The sequence below is a fragment of the Stigmatopora argus genome, chromosome 13, assembly GCF_051989625.1.
Source record: "Stigmatopora argus isolate UIUO_Sarg chromosome 13, RoL_Sarg_1.0, whole genome shotgun sequence".
Taxonomy (NCBI): domain Eukaryota; kingdom Metazoa; phylum Chordata; class Actinopteri; order Syngnathiformes; family Syngnathidae; genus Stigmatopora; species Stigmatopora argus.
Window position 1 is genome coordinate 12,843,148 of NC_135399.1, and position 17,097 is coordinate 12,860,244.

The 17,097-nt window shown below is 37.6% G+C and overlaps 1 protein-coding gene across 3 annotated transcripts in view; it reads right to left on the reverse strand.

The window, feature by feature from the left end:
• thsd7ba (thrombospondin, type I, domain containing 7Ba) overlaps positions 1 to 17,097 on the reverse strand; it is a 92,826-nt gene that overhangs the window by 8,011 nt on the left and 67,718 nt on the right. For all 3 annotated transcript variants that reach the window (XM_077617729.1, XM_077617728.1, XM_077617730.1), the window contains exons 16-23: positions 16,874 to 17,052; positions 7,896 to 8,026; positions 7,060 to 7,213; positions 5,011 to 5,155; positions 4,498 to 4,613; positions 3,831 to 3,948; positions 2,438 to 2,583; positions 2,059 to 2,227 (exon numbers count right to left, since the gene is read on the reverse strand). In XM_077617729.1, coding sequence (XP_077473855.1) covers positions 2,059 to 2,227; positions 2,438 to 2,583; positions 3,831 to 3,948; positions 4,498 to 4,613; positions 5,011 to 5,155; positions 7,060 to 7,213; positions 7,896 to 8,026; positions 16,874 to 17,052 — 1,158 coding nt within the window. The remainder of the gene's footprint in view (positions 1 to 2,058; positions 2,228 to 2,437; positions 2,584 to 3,830; positions 3,949 to 4,497; positions 4,614 to 5,010; positions 5,156 to 7,059; positions 7,214 to 7,895; positions 8,027 to 16,873; positions 17,053 to 17,097) is intronic.

Below are 17,097 nucleotides of genomic sequence, written 5' to 3' on the forward strand. Positions count from 1 at the left end.
TAATCCTTCAACAGCACCATTTCTCTTTCATTACTCATTCTCTGCAAGGCACTTGAGAGCAATTTGATTTTTCATTAATGTGAATATTGTGTTTATAATACTTTAGGCACCAAAACGACCAAACTGCTGTCATTTGAGTTCACATGCAATCTTCCTGCTCAATCTGACTATATCCTGCAATTGTAAGGTTATTTAGTCATAGATTGTGTTGTCATGTCCTGCAAGTAGGCTACAGCAGAGTACTTTGTACATCAGGGAAACTGTGAATTTTTCTTGTTATTTCAGGTTCAACTCCCACGTACAGTTGAGGAATATGACTGAGCTTTCATCAGATTTACGTATAGCATAAATATTGACTGTACTAGGAGTCCGCTTATACTGATTGTAGTATACAGCAGCGACATACTTTACTGCACATTGCATACATTAGAAGAGGCCTTTCCCTAGCTGCGGCAACTTTCACAAAGTGACACACAATCACATCAAAAGACTGTGATCCTGAGCCCGAGCTTGCGGCACCAGTGTGTTGAGTGAGGAATTAAGGCAAACATCAGAGGCACACTGCAAGATGGTATGTCTTCATAGCAAACAGGAGACTGTGGCTTAGCAACCACTATTAGCTCATAGAATTATTCCTATGGTATATATTCTGTCATTTTGGAAACAATAATGCAAATCAGGATTTTCTTTATCCATCCAATCCACCTTTAGTGTACTGGTGGACCTTTGGCTATGAATGTAAAAATATGTGTGGACAGTCCAATTTCACAGGCACATAAAAACATATTGCATTTATGATCATTTTTGATACGCAGGAAGATAATATGTAGGCTATACCCTCATCCACCATCTGGCTATCCTCTTTTCCCCTCTTTAACATGAAACAGTTGGTGTAGCTGGCCCCATTACAACAGTCTGATATGCTGTTTAAAATTCCATGCAGCAACACAGTGACAGATCAACAGAAAGAGTTGATGCTTAGCAGAATTAAAAGGCCATTAGAACACATACACACAAACACCTACACTACAATTGATTTAACTGATTTAAATGTTATTTTTAGTGCCACTGAAAGCCCTAGACGTCCAATCTGTTTTAACGAAGAGGGCTGGGAACAATCATTCCCTGAAATCCTCTTCCTTGTCCATCCTGTCTTGTACCATCAATGGCAGCTAATGACTAAATGAGTTAAGGGTTAAAATGGGGTAAGAAAATAATATTTTACTGTAACTTCATCAACTAAATGGGTAATTAATTACTATGGTACTGATTGAGTTGGCAATAGTAGCTGTTTTCAGCAGCAGCTGAAATGTGAAAGAGTCTGGGGAGGGGATGGATTCCTGAAAATGAATGAACATCAATGCTTGTTGTTGGCATGGAAAGCAGGAAAATAATTATTGGTCCTATCAGTGCAAATGGAACGGATAATAAATAATTCATACAATCGTCAATTTTGGCCCTTGACAAAAAATAATTACTGTATGCTGACAAATTTAGTCAAGAGCTATTTTTCCAATGCTCATGAATTATGTTGAAATATTTCCAAAATGAATGTCATATTTAAATTGAGGCACTTTGCCTCAGAGCCATAGTTATTTTCTATTAAGCCCTCCTGAAAAAAGGAACATATGGCAGTAAAACTTCACCACTCCCTCTCTACTGTGACTAAAAATGGCAATTATCTATGAAATATCTCTATAAAGAATACAAATGTTGGGATTGTTCCACAATGTTTTGCTGTTTATAAGTGAAGCCTTAATATATTTGGCTCCATGTGTCTGATGCCTACATTTGTAGACACAGTCTGCAACCATAGTCAAACTGAGGTCAAGTATACTGCATTAGATTGATCATATTTCCTGAATTTAGCTTTGTCCTAATCTCTTTATTTCTCATTTATTTAATCACATTTAAATATTTATTAATGCTGTCTTTAATGTAATATTGTTTGTTCACTGCACTGCATAACTCCACTGCCCACACTGAGTATGAGAAGGGCACTGCCAGGTATTTACATGGTTGTGGAATTATATTTTAATGAGAGAAAGGTTGCTTTACCTTCACAAGGAAAAAAACATGGCTTCTCCAAATCCTGTTGAATTTCCTTTCTCAGCTTGTCGCCACAAAATTCATCTGCCACTGGCAAAGGTGGAGAGTCGGTCGAATCACCATCGTGGCTGACACACGATAGGTTTCTTCTTTGATAACCCTCACCACACTCTGCGCCCTGCAAAGGCAGATATCAGTTGAAAAACCTACAAACAGTGGAACCTCTACTTACAAATGCTTCTACTTAAGAAATATTAACGTTATGAAAATGTAATTGGTTGGCTGGGATAGGCTCCAGCATCCACTGTAACCCTTGTGATGGATGATAAGCAGTATAAAAGAATATGGGGTGATTTGCATGGAAAATGATGAGACTAACGATTCCTACCTGTATGGTGCAGGGGGACCAGTCGCTTATCTGCCACAAGTAGCAAGGATTTACGGGACACGGCTTTGTTTGGACAAGCATGTTAGGACAAGGTCGACCTTCCTCGTGAGCTTCCCGCAAGATTCTCCGAGTACGCACAAACTGCCCTGCGGAACACAAACCCATGTTTGAAAGCTGCAATTTAGATGAGAACATTTCCTTTAGTGTTGGAACATGACACACTGCTAAACAATTAAATAGGCAGGTGAATAGACTAAAATAGCTCACCACCAAAGAGCAATGGTGTTTAAAATTGATATAAGGCATATTCAGATGAAAGAAGGCACGCGTCTACACTTTTCCCCTCACGACACATTTTTCCCAGAGACAAAAAGGAATTAGTTCAACAACACTTTTTTATTCATTTCATCATTAATGCTCATGTCTCGCAGTCACCTAACACGAGTGTACGTGCGAGAAACTCATTAATAATTTGTGAGTGCAAAAGTTTGGGAAATGGCTAAAAAGGAACGAGTGGCCCAATTGGGTTTGCTAGTTAGAGCACATTTCAGAATGTGGCCCGGTCAAGAATAAAGGGAAAAAAATGTGGTTGTTAATGCTACAAGCTTTCAAAAACACAAAAGACAATCGCTCCCACGAGGCCCTAATCATCACACCCGGAAAGAGATATGACACAAATCCCACGTTAGGGCTGACAGACGGTCGGCAGCAGCCACCGAGCAGCGAGACCGAGTTTACATCCTCAGCTACAGCACACTTGGCTCGAAACTTCTTGGAGTTGAGGGCGAAGAGGCGAGAGCAATGAATGTCAAATTAAAATTAATGAACTTACGAAGAGGCCATAGAGTCTTACCAATTACAAAAATAAGGTTTTGCTCTTACAGATTGGCTTTAGGAAAAAGTGCTGGCAAATGATGCAAGGATCCAGGTTAAAATCATTTCCTTTTGTATAATGCATGAGCTTATAAAATATCTCTTTCAAAGGAAGCCACAGGTTGCTAATCTGTAATTGCATTTTTTAAACCCTGCATGGGTGGGATATATATTTTATTTAGTGACACTAAATTATTAAACGTGCTTATCCTGTTATGGGTCAGGTGAGCTGTATAAAAGTGAAACAAAAATCAACCTGCTGTTCTTTCACAATGACCTCCTATACCAAATAGCCAATTAAAAATGGTAAAAAGAGGGTACAAGATTGAAAAATACAACACACCCTCTGTCTGTTAAGAAAGCATTGAACAGATGCTTTTATTCTAATATTTTAATAAATGAAAATATATTCATGAGGAACCCTGTAGAACGGCAAAGTAGAGGAGATAATGAAGCAGCAGCGTCTGTCCATCAATTTTTGCATTCCCACAGGGTTAGATGAATTTTGTTTTTTGTTTACCTAGACTCCCACAGGTGTGCGAGCATTCCCCCCATGGCGACCAATCAGAGAGGACACAACTGACCGGACAGTCCACCCCACAGTTTTCCACCAACCTCCAGTCCTTTACCAGCCCAAACTGTAAAGAAAAAGGCACAGAAGTTCTAATTAGTGCCTGCTTTTCCCCTTTCCATTTTTCGACATTAAAATAAATAGATAAAAAAAATAATAACTGAGTATATTTATAGTGCCTTCCCCATTTAATCTAAAAAAGTTGCCCGTGACAAAGATGAGTTTGACATCTCTGCTTTAAACACTACATTTTTGTAAAATATATATTCCTATCTTCAAATTGGGCAATATAAATCTGCTGTTTTTTTATCTACATAATGCATGAAAAATGAACAAAGCATTTGGGATCAAGAATCTTTCACAACTTATTTGAAACACCCCACTGAGAAAAACAGAGGCTGCCACAGATAATTTAACTTTAACCAAAATTGCCCAATGAAACTGGAATAAATGGGATATATATGAAATATTGAAATTCCCAATGCCCTGTTTATTTGAAACAAAGGGGACAGAACAACTGTAGCACAAAATAATTAACATGAAATGCATCAAATTGTATAGCTACATTCATGTCTGACTAAATAGTTGGCTTTCAGTAAGAACTCCTACAATTTACCTGCTCACACGTTTCCAAGTCCACAATTTTTCCATCACCACGAATGCAGTCAAGAAGCCGTTGTCTTATACCTTGACCGCAAATGGCATTCTCACTCAGCTGACATGTACTCCATTCTGAAAAGTAGACATCGTTTCAATAAAGAACATGTGCAATACTGCGGAGGAAAAAAACCAACAACCATTAGGTTTGTTGTTTTACCATGTATGTATAATTTACAATGTAGAGTAGTGGTTGAACTGAATTTTACTACATACCTTACCAGTAATAAAATATAATTAAAATATCCTATATGCACATATAGTTCATAGATGCATTACCTTGTATGTTTCATACTAAATCAGTGTCATCAATGAGAAGAAACAAAAGTTATTCTATAAATCTGTGCCTTCATTGCAAAAATATTTTTATACAACACATTTTTTTTAATTATCTACTTAACCCATTTCCAAATTTGTGAGTGTAGTTCAGCAAGACCTGAGGAAACATTGCCTGGCAACACTGTGTACCTACCTGACACTTTGTACTTGTAAGTGTGGCAGGTACTGTTGAGGATGCAACTTTCTGACTGCACCATTTCTGGACAGGCTGTGCTTCCAACAGCAGGGAGGCGAAGGATATGTCTGCTTCTGTTTCTCTCCGAGCCTCGATCACATTGCTGGTCATGCCAAGAGAGCGCAAACAAGCACACATATACATGATGAGAGTTAACATTTTTTGGCTCACAACTGCGAAGCTAAATTTGACATGCAATTAAGTAATAAGACTTAAGTAGTAACAACAATAGTTATGATTACAGTTAATCTTCCTTAACAGTAACTCTTAGTTTTTAAGACATCAAACATGATGTCGAATTGTATGTGAAGTAGTGGCAAAAAGAAAGCATCTGCTTCAAGCTTAATTTGTCTCTGTGGTCCTGATTCATCAAAACATGCACTTCAATCACCGTCATTTCTTCAAAGAAAATTCTTGCTGATTTAGTTTCTGACAATACTGCAATTATTAGTCAAACATCACTTAATTAGCCCTAGTACATACACAATTCCTTGTTCCAAACTGAGCATACAGCCACAACATTCTCTCACTGCTCTAGTACATTTGTGATCACAACAAAAATGATATAAAATTAATGTGCTCCATAGTGTGAAATTAGTACATATACAAATGCTGTTGTTGTGGGAAAAAAAAGTTGGACATAAAAATTAAACCACTCCTCCCCAACAATATTTTTCTCAAATATTGATGACAACATTTTCTAAATGTGAGAACTTGCCTTAAGCGAGATATGGCATCAGCTGATTAGCATTAGTATTACACAGGTAGGCCTTAGGCTACTCACAATTAAACAGATCTAACAGGTTTTGTAGTATTACAGGAAGATAAAACTGTCTATTTCATGCCATTGTCTTTGATTCCAGCTTATCCAAAGATAACGAAAATCTAAGTTATTTTTTGTAGAGTATTTGTTTCTTTGTAAATGCAAAGCTATTTACATTAAATAAAAAGCAACTGTGAACGCACTGTACTCTAAAAGACTTATCATTTTCTCATAGCTTGAGGGTCTTCTAGTGTCTAATCCACATTTAACCACTTATACAAATGGAGCAAACGCGACATTCCTAAGAAGAGAAGTCAAAATGCAGATGTTTCTGTCAACTATGTTTTGATTATAATAGTAAAATCCCATGTTTATAAGAGGCAAACCATTTTCTCAGACAATTGTACATTTATGTCTATATACTCTTCAAGGTTATTCTTGAGTAAATGTAAACAGAATCTTACTAATGGGACATTTCCATATAAGCTGTGTTGACATAGCAGTGTCAGGTTAACACTGTTGGATTTGAAGGAATTAATTACTCTGTTCATATTTACACCAGACCTCAGCTCCTATGTAGAGACAAATGTCAAAAATCCTGCTGTGAAAATATGCAGTGTAGTTAAATTGCCATTCATGAGAAATAGGATGCTCGCTTTAAAACCCAAACAAAATAAGTCCGTATGGAAGCATGAAGTCTTGAAAATACAAGACAGAATGCCAACATGTACTCGCAGTGTCGCAAAACTGTATTTTACTGCTGTTGCCATTGATGCAGACACATTCAAGATTCATGCTATGAGAGGTACGGCTAAGTGCATACTAATGGATTTATTCAATTAGCAAACTGGACGCAAATGTCACGGATGTCATTGAGAAGCAGTCTATTTTTCAGAAAGAGGAAAAAAGAAAACAAACATGCATAATGGAAAGTGTCAAATGTGTCATTATTTTTTTAACGAAATGGTCTTGTAGAAGTTGTACGTTATTACCCTAATGGTGTTCCAAAGTGAAGAAAAGCCACATGAAATGTTAAAACAGCAAAATGGATGCAAATGTTTTGAACAAAAACTTGGTGTTTGTCTTTTAAAACAACAAAACAAAAGAATAGAATTAAAATTTGATGTGAAGCAACAGACTGAGGAAAATTCTTATTCATTTCTCATTCCAATGCCAGTTCTCCCAGTTTAAATCGATTAGATATTTGTCGGTGTGAATGGCAATGACTGAGTTAAACTTCTTACTAGTGGGCAGTTTCTCCAAGGTTCCCATGGTGACATGACACAGTCATTGTGGCAGGCCAGAAAGCAGACTTGAGCTCGAGGTGGCATTTCCTCTTGATCACAGTGACTTTCCTCCACACTGCTGACTTCTCCACTTGTTCCCTTCTTCACACACCTGGTGGAACAACATATGCAGCTATTTAACCAGTCTCCAGAGTCCTTATCACTAGGTTCTACTGGAACACATTTACACATTTCCACAGCTAATAAGATTTTCAATGCTTCTTAGTTTCCGTGTTCCTGTTCAGAGAACAATTTGCAAAAGAAACTCCTGTGAAATGTGAAAACATTTCACCAAACCATTGATGTGTTTAAAAAAGAAATAGAAAATGCACTAATATCTATCACATCGAGTATCATGTGGTGTGAGGTTGGGTTTTATATTGTGGTGACAGAACTAAACATGCATCCGCTTTTTATTGTAATTGTCCACATTTGTGTTTGATCGTAAAAATTCCGGTTACGTATTCTGATAATGTGCAGGGTAGCGGTTTAGGGGGTAGTATTAAGATCATGGTACATATTCTGCTAATTTAATGTAAAATAGGCTTTTATTAAGAAAAATCCAAGTTATGAAACCACTTCAGGAACGAAATAATTTCATGAGTAGAGGTACCACTGTACATGAATTCAGACTGGATAAACGGATATGCCCATTTTAAGTGCCGCTCGTTAGAAGGCAGCTGTTTGGTCTGAAAATTCTATCTTGGCATTTCAAACAGCAAGCCCGATTAGTGCCAACCTCCTGGTGAGGGATGCCATTTCAACACTCTGCCAGGACTCCCTTGCATACTGACCTGATCTTGCGGCTTTGGACTCCCTCCCCACATGGCAAGTCGCCCACCATGTTGATTGTGCAAATGGACCAGGGCTCTACCCTCCACTTGTATTTGCTGCAATCACTGTGGCATGGCACGGCTTCATTTACCTGTACACACAAGAACAAAGAATGCATTACATAGTGAAAGCAGCATCATAGGCCAAAAAAATATATACAAATGAAGAAAAAGATGGGGAAGAATATACATGTATAATATTAAGTGTAAACACTTGACTATTACATGGAGAAAAAAGAAACAGATCCTGGAATGGAATATGCACAATTCCAGGCCTGTTTATTCCACTGAGAACAGCAATGACTATGCTTTTATTTTGCATTAATGTTAAAAAATGGTCTTGAGCTACAAAGAGAGAGTCTGAATGTAGATGGGTAGGTAATGACGCACAGACCAAGTGCAAAGGAAAACATTTTGTGCACTCAGGGGTGAATTTAGTGCAGAATATGAGAGTTACATGGAGTGTTAAATGAATGGCCATGAGGACAAGGACCCACAGGTAAGGGTGAATGTTGAATCTATTAAAGCAGTCTCAAACTCATCTTTGTCACGGGTCACATATGGTTCGCTTTATACCGTCTGTCAACTCAGGCCGCCATGATTAATCAAAAACGAATTGTTGGCCCAATGACCCATCAAATATATTAAGTTGATGAAAAGTTAAGGAAAATTGTGGACCTAAAATATGTGCAAATTATATTTCTGAGTTTCCTAATACAAAATAGTGTCTTAATATATTTTTAATTTTCATTACCCTTTATAGGGGGCACTCACTTACCTGATTGGCTGCCACTAAAGCCACAGGTGCTGGAGCCATTCCAAGCCAACTAGGGTTACTAGGTGAGGGACACCCTGAATTAGTGGCCAGCCAATGGCAGGTTGGGGCATGTTTTTGGGATGAATACCCGTAGAAAACCCACCCAACATCAGACATCACACGTGTTTACAGAACAAGTAGGCGGGTAGTAAAAAGAAAAAGATGCACTGCAATCCCCACCCCCTTTTTTTGTATTCGGTCCAGTCACCACCGGTTGCTTTGGAACCAGTACCAAATTGATACCAGAGTTTGGTGCCCAACTGTTTCCACAAGCTTGGCACGCCGTCCTATCAGACAGAAGAGCCAGCGCTGTGCTCCTGTAAACACGTTACTCTCTAAGCGTGTAATTGTCGGATGCAGTGGAAGGTAGACTCCAGAGGACAATTTGTGGAAAAAAGGCTATGACAAGCTGTAGTAGGTGCGCTAGTGTGTTTGTAAAGTAGAGAGGCGATGACTGTTGAGCATCGCTTTCCCTCTAGGTTGCACAGATGCCCATTATACACCCTCATCATCTCCCATCTGTGCCTGCAGATGCCCCTGCTGGGTAAACTGGCAAATAGTTTCCTCACGCTTGCACCAAGAAAAGAGTGACTTTCAGCAATATGCTCAATATGCAATTGCCGACTCTCACCAATAATTTAGTGTGAAATCATGTCAGGCACACATGCGCTAGCACAATAAACAAACTGAGCAGAAGCCTAGAGAATATGGAGTTGTGACATATTGCACAATTATAGTAACTTTTTTTTTACTGCAGAGGGAAGAGGAAAATATGGAGTCTATCTTCATGTTCTCTTTCACACGCTATTGAAATGCAGAATAGTCTTCAGAAAAGCAATACAAAAATGATGTAAAGCACCTAAGTCATTTGAAGCTCACACTAAATTATTTGACCAACTATGCCGTCTCTCAAAGTACAGGAATTCCTTATGAATGTCAGTTTGACTTAATCCAGTGGAAAAGCAGGTTGCATATTTCCCAAATGGACTCTACATGAATCCGCTTTGGCCGACTAGCTGTGATGAAACGATTGTTCTTTTTCTGAGACAAAGGCAGCCCGGGTCATGGGAGAATGTGCAAGTAGGACAGATCCTGCATGCATTTGGTCTTCATTAGCTAAAGCAGAGTTTAAGTAGAGTGAATGGAACTGACCTGAGCCTGCGTGGATGTCCATATTAGCAGTGCATGACAAGCCCCAGGTTGGGAAGGGAAGAGAAGAACAATGATATGAACATTAGTTTGGAGAATTTTGTCTCTCCAGTCTAGCTGATGTCACATTTAAAAATTATGTAGACACTGCGAAATGTATATTTGGAATGTCCTTAATTAATTTCTTTGATTTTTTTAATGTCTAAACCCAATAAGAGGCTTGACTCTAAAAATATATAATATATAGTCAACTGCCAAAATATTAAAAAATAAATGAATAAGAGTTACACAATACTGAAAAACTGGAATCAGATAGAAAGACTGAGATTTAAAGCTGTAGACACCTATTATGTGCAGCATATTCCACGCTGGAAAATTGAATTGTTTAGCTGAGTAGTAAAACAAAAAGGTATCAAGGTGGTGTTAACGTGACTATAATGAAACTGAGTACATTACATAATAACTTTACCGTATTGTTCTGTGTTTTTATTGGGAGTAAGACAGTGGAGAACTCATCAAGTCCAATTCAAGAAATCTTGGATAATTTGCAGAGAGACAAAGATGACTTTTAAACGGTTGCAGTTGGATACAACAGCTGGGCAATGACTGAGCCAGTGCTTAACTCGGAGAAATTCAATTATGTGAGGACGTTTCAACAAGCCAGAATGCCCCTGCACTAGCATATGTTTCAAGAGACTGTGTGCACTGCATATAAACAGTCATTTACAATTAAACTTAGTCAGCTGATGTGCTCTGTAATTGAGCCTTTTATTAGTTTTATCAATGATAAGGACAGAATGCAAACTGTTCCAAGATGAGGCATTATCCTCATCTGATGTTAATATTTACCCTTAAGATTGAATGTTTTGTTGTCAGTAGCACTGAATGACAAAATATTGAAAATCCAATACATTGTAAGTGCAAAATTGTAATGTATTGCACATGTTTAACTCGCTGGCCTAATTAATTATCATAATTATTATTTATAATTATAAAATAGTCAATTGCCCTATAAAATTGTTTATTCATAAAATGATACCATCATCTAATAGCTGTCATGGTGACATTTTATTCTGATTGTTCTCAGGAAAATGTTCTGGCAAATTTCTACTTAAATGTAAAATAAGTGTACTGAGAAATCATCATACATATTATGTAAATGATGAAAAATATAAATCCAAAACTGCCTTGGAATCATTGTTTGGTAATCCCAATTCAAATTTGCTTTCCCGATTATTTCAACTGCACATGTGTATTATGCCGTTGAAAGAAATTGAGGCCTTCGTCTGTTCTGCCATTTTCAACAGAAACAATCATTTGAATAAAAACATTCCTTTGAAATAATCATCGCAGCACACATAGATTGTTTGTTCATATGAATACATATGATGATTACAAAACAGCAGATGCATTCACGCTGATTTGTTTTTGTTCTGATGCTCAAACATAATCCTGTCGGAAAAATATTTTATATTTTGCAAAAACACGAGTGTGAAGGATGTAAAGTTTTGCCATCGGGGAGATTGATTTTTGCTTCTTGTGAAGAATTAGTTTGAGATGAACAACATCAAAAACTGACGTAATTGAAAAAAACATAGGCACAGTCAAATTGCTTTATAAATGGGTTGAACATTCATAGCCTTTTACTGTAATAACTGATATTACTTGCGATTCAAAGAACAGGCAGCTACATGAATTGCAACTAAATGCAGCATTGGAATAACGGTCATACATAAATATCCATGAACAAAGTTAAAATATCAATAGGCTCACTTGGTTAAGACTTACACTGTATTCTTAGCGGCAGCGCAATTTTTTAGTCTACCGTGGATTAAATGTAATAGTTGTGAAAGAAGACGGTGGCTCGGGATGAGACCCTGTGAGAGGGCGTCATTTCTGAGTGTATGCATAAGGAAATTGTTTAAATGTGGTCATGGTCTAAGAGAAACCTAGCCGGCCATTCTCATAAAGAGTTAATGCAACTAAACTGACAGCAATCAGGAATAGTGCAGGAAGTGACCAAAAAGCTACAGCAAGTGATCAATTTTTGAAAAATGATTATTTCATGGTACCAGATGTTGCTTGTTTATACAATAACTCACTCACCACCTGCAAACTAGTTTACATAAAAACCCTCTGCGACTGTTTTAAAAAGAACACTTGGGTAAAGTGCAAGGTCCCAGAAGGTAGGCATATTCATACTTAAGTATCTTACAAAAAACATGCCACACTTGTGCCAAGAACGTAGTACGTTTGACAAGTGCTTGACTGAACTTCAAAGGGACATTTTGGACTTTTTGAACTGAAATTCTGCGCTCATCTGAATCAATTGTTTCATCACATATCTGGGAGGCTGTCTTCCATGGAGATTTGTCATTGTGTGGGCTGCTGGGCCCAAAGCAAATTTCTCTCAATTGCCTTACATAAAAGGGATATGCCTTTTTACTGTGCTGTCCACGCAAGATCAACCATTGTCTCCAAAGACAAAAATGACGATGAAAATTCACATTTGACTGCTGTGCAATGACAAGACTCCATAATTACACATGTTAGACTTCCAAGTACTACATCTCTCAATGAAAATCTCCTTTATCCAATTTTAATCCATTAGAACAACACAGTTGAACACGACAGGAAGGCATTAGTGCCATGTTCCACAAGCTTTCCATTGGTAACGAGAAATACAACAATCTTCACATCATTAGAGCTATGCAATTAAATTTTCTGTCATGCCTTCACATTCTCAAAAAAATACCTTTAGTTTGAATCATCACACATAATAAATGAACAGTTTAACTCATTCTTGTGAGGATAAGCAGTATGAGAAATGAATTAATAAATTAAAGCAACACTTAAAAGGAGATGCTTTCCTATTCAACAAGTACAGTGAAGAGGATTATCAAGGGCACCTAGCACAGAAACTGCTTCTGAATAGAAAATATGCTTTCATTGTCTTGTCGAGCAAAATGAGGATCAATCAAAAATACATATCACCACAACAACAATTCTGCATGCGTGCACTAGGACTCCTGAAATAGTAATCTCTATCACTGGGGATATGTCGGGATAAGGCATATGACCTTGATAAGAATATACGTTAAATCCATCTGTGTACTACATACGAAGCTGATATCTGACTAATTAATAACAATAAAAAACAGATAGAATTCACAAAGAAGCCTTAGAATGCACTGTATATTCTCTAAATAAAACCTATTGCTTTGCCTCCTTTAGCGTCATACATCAAGGCAGGTTAATGATTTCACCTCACGCCAAAATAGAAATATACTTCAGTGTGGGGAAAAATGAGACTAAAAATTCCAAACTCATCAAAATGCAGAAAACAGAAGACGGCTTAAATTATTAATCAAACTGAATCGAACATGCACTCACCGTTTATCACAGGTGACATTTTGGATGAAAACTCAAATTCTGTTATGAGCAGGTCAGTCAGTTATTTGCATTTCAAGGCACTATATAGCATTTGCATGAGGTAGAATTCCCACTGTATGGAGCAGTATGTGTTCAATACCGATATATAGATATATGAAGTTAACCTAACATAACTTTCAATAATTACACTTTGAGGTTGAACCCAGCTGTGCTTGCCTCATTCATGATGCATAAGCTGCCAAGAGATTCAATCGAGGATGATCAAAAAGTCATGTCCAATTTTTTATTTAAAGCTTCAAAACAAGGAAGATGATGTGATTGCAAGATGATTTTGACATGATACGAGCATCTGATGACTCCATTATAACCCAAGAGTGCACAATAATCCCCTATCTAAGGCCATCCCATGTCAGTACACCTGTGCAGTGATAACTAAAAAGACACACAAAGAAGGAAACAGAATAAAGTTGTGCAACTCTAAATTTAAATTCTCAAATTTTCTGTACACTGTTAAAACTAATTTGAATAATGCGGGGGCTCAGGCATTGAACAGTGATATATAACAAGATGTGTTTTGTGGATGTTCTATATTACATACACACACGCACACCTACACATTTGCCAAGTGAGACATTTGTTTTCTCACTTACATTGTTTGGGATGGATGAACACTGTATGCAAATAATATTCCAAATGTTGAATAGATTAAACTTTCCCTCAGACTAGCAAATGCTTATTGCCCATGACTGGAGGCTTTAAGCGCACATATTCATGCTTACAAATTTAAATATTAGCCCAAGAATGGCTCACAAATAGTGTTCCTATTCAATTTTTAGTCACTGTCAACCAGTAAATACATGACTGAAATTGAAACATTATTTTCGCTAATTAAAATCAATAATACAAAATGATGACCAACTGAAACTGTATTGTGTGTTCAAAAAAACAAAGTAAAACTAAGAAGTCCTATGAGAATTTTTTTTGATGATGATGGAGAGAAAGAAAAAAGCAAGTGCCTCATCGTGGAAACTGGTGATAAAATATATGGAATTCTTTTCAGAAGAAAAGAAAACACAGCAAATCTAGAAGTACATTTGATTTACACTGCGAGTATACTTGGACAAAGTGCTCTGCCCCCAATAACAACAATAATGGACTGCTTTCAAGGACGACCAAATAGCTGTTGGTTAGTAAAAATATGTTTTTCTCAGATATTTTTTATGGATGCCTGTAAATTGCAAGTTATTTATTTCAGGCCAGCAAGTATTTACACACATTTTGCACTTTGAACTGTGTTTTTTTTCAATCTTGTCTTTAGTCGAGTTGTATTATTATTCTTTTTTTTTCAACCCTGCACCTGACAAATAAACAAAAGCATTCTTTCATTCATTCATTTCCTGAACCACTTATCCTCACAAGGGTCGCGGGGGATGATGGAGCCTATCCCAGGTAACCAAGGTGAGGACCGAACCGAGATTGAACCCAAGACCCCACAAATGGGAGGCCAACGCGTTAACCACTCGGTCCTCAGGTCACTTAAACCAGAGCATAAAAAACACCTACAACTGATAAAAACTAAACTAAAATTTACCCTAAGAAAACAACAAATAATAAAAACTAGCAAATCCCTCATTAAGAACTAATCAAGTAAAATAAAATAAAATAAAATTAAACAAACTAATTATGAAACAAAAAAACTTATAACCCAGCCTCTTACTGAGATTGCAAACTCCCCCTAACTGTAGGATTCCTCCCTATACCTGTACCACCCAAAAACATTTCAGAACAGTAAATGTGGAGGTGACACATTTAGTCTCTCTCACATTATATTTGCTCAGCCAAGCATGGGGCAATAGAATGAAATGCTCCGTAGTTCAAATGTCATCTCTGTCACGGCTGTCTTCTTTAGCCCTGATGGAGGGGAACCATCTGCTGGTCGGAATTTAACCATCTTTGGTCAAGAGTTCAGTTGGCTTTGGCTAGAAAGTTAAGTGGTGACTCATTTATGACTTAAATATAACAAGACACTCGTTCACACTAAGGAAATAGCAGGGGCATCTATTATTCTTGACATTTGTTGACTTAAATATGAAGCTATTCTGTATAAGAAGTCTCACTTTACAGTCATAGGGATGCATTTATCTAGCAGGAGTAGTTCTGACAGTATATTACCTTTTTAGCCACAACTGTGACAGATGTAACTTTTTATGAGAGCCATTGAATAACATTAGCAGCAAGCCCCGCTGTCACCCCAGGATAAATTTGTGGGGGCCTTGACAACAATGGCCACCCGTTTAAGTGGCCTGGGTTATTTCAGTGTATTACAATGGAGGCCATAAAGCCCTTGTTAGCGGGTACTTAACCATCTGTACACAAATCTCTTTTTGCGAGCAGTGCCTCATCTCCATACTGACCTCCACAAACTACCGTGTCCTTTCAAAACCAGGGAAGCATAACGATACTATTCATAAAACACATATTCCCTTTCAACCATGACCAACTAAGACGCGTGTCAAGCAACAAGTCACAGGTCACAAGTCAGTCACCGGTGGAACATGATTTTTGGATTTTTGAAAAAGAGGGACCTAGACCCGAGTTATTTGGAAGCTATTCACTGTTAAAAAACATCCCAAAAGCCCCCCACGCACCTGCCAATTCTTCAAATGTATCTTTAGAATTATTATTATTATTATTTTTTTAAACAGGAAAACTGTAAAATACATGTACATTGATACAAATTTTATGTTTTGCTAACTATAAGTTTTACAGTAGATTGTTTTTTTTAATGGAAAATATGTTAGGACCACCCACCAACAGGTCTTGATGGTGGTGAGGCCACTATGTTCCAGTTTCCTGTTGCCCCTTTCCCCTTTTCTGTCATCTTGGTAGGTGACCGTGATGACTCCTGAGCTACTGAAAAGAAAGTAGTGACTTCCCACTACATCAGACTGGCTACACACATTTGCATTTTAAAAAAGTAAAAATGCTCTTTTTACCATAGTTTACTGTTAATTTGAAGTGACCTTTTATACGGTTTTCCTTTTTTTTTTTCCTGGTTGGCCAACTGCCAGTGTTTTAACTTGTTCCTTTATTACGTATTTATTTTTTACAAAAATTATGATCCTGTTTCATTTTTCATTGTGTAGTGAGCAAGAAGTAAGGGTCCGAAAATACTGTAAACATTTGGGGACCCTCCATAAGCTTTAATGGTACTACACCAAAGCTAATATCCCAGAACAAGTTTTATCTACAGATTACATTGTGTACTGCGTATGGCATTAGTACAATTTGACTTCCAGCGGAGCAATGAAAATTACGTGTAATGGTGGTGAACATGAATGGACCGTAAGTGCAGATTGCCCTCATTTGCATTTAATAAAAGACAGACGTGCAGAACATTGTGGATGGGTTAACTATTGTTGTCACGTCTCCATGAAATGTGAAATGTATTGTTCAATTGCCTATAAATATGGGTCTGAACATAGCAGTTATGAAAAATCCTGGGGGCTCTTTTGTGTGACTGATTTAGGTCCACAGTTTCCATCCACAATGAGTTTCTCTGTAATGACATTCCTCTTACCTGGTTCTTCAGATCCAGTTTAGGGCACGGACGTCCTCCGTTAAAAGCCTTCTCCCTCAACCATTTGGACCTGACCTTCAGCCCACTGCCACATGATGCAGTGCAGGCCGACCAAGCGGACCAGTCGCTGAGTTTACAGTCCAGGGGACATGGGATATGGCACTCCTCAACAATGTAGCCTGGAATGCAACGTTGGCAGAAAAAGAAACAGGTCGGACTTGCAT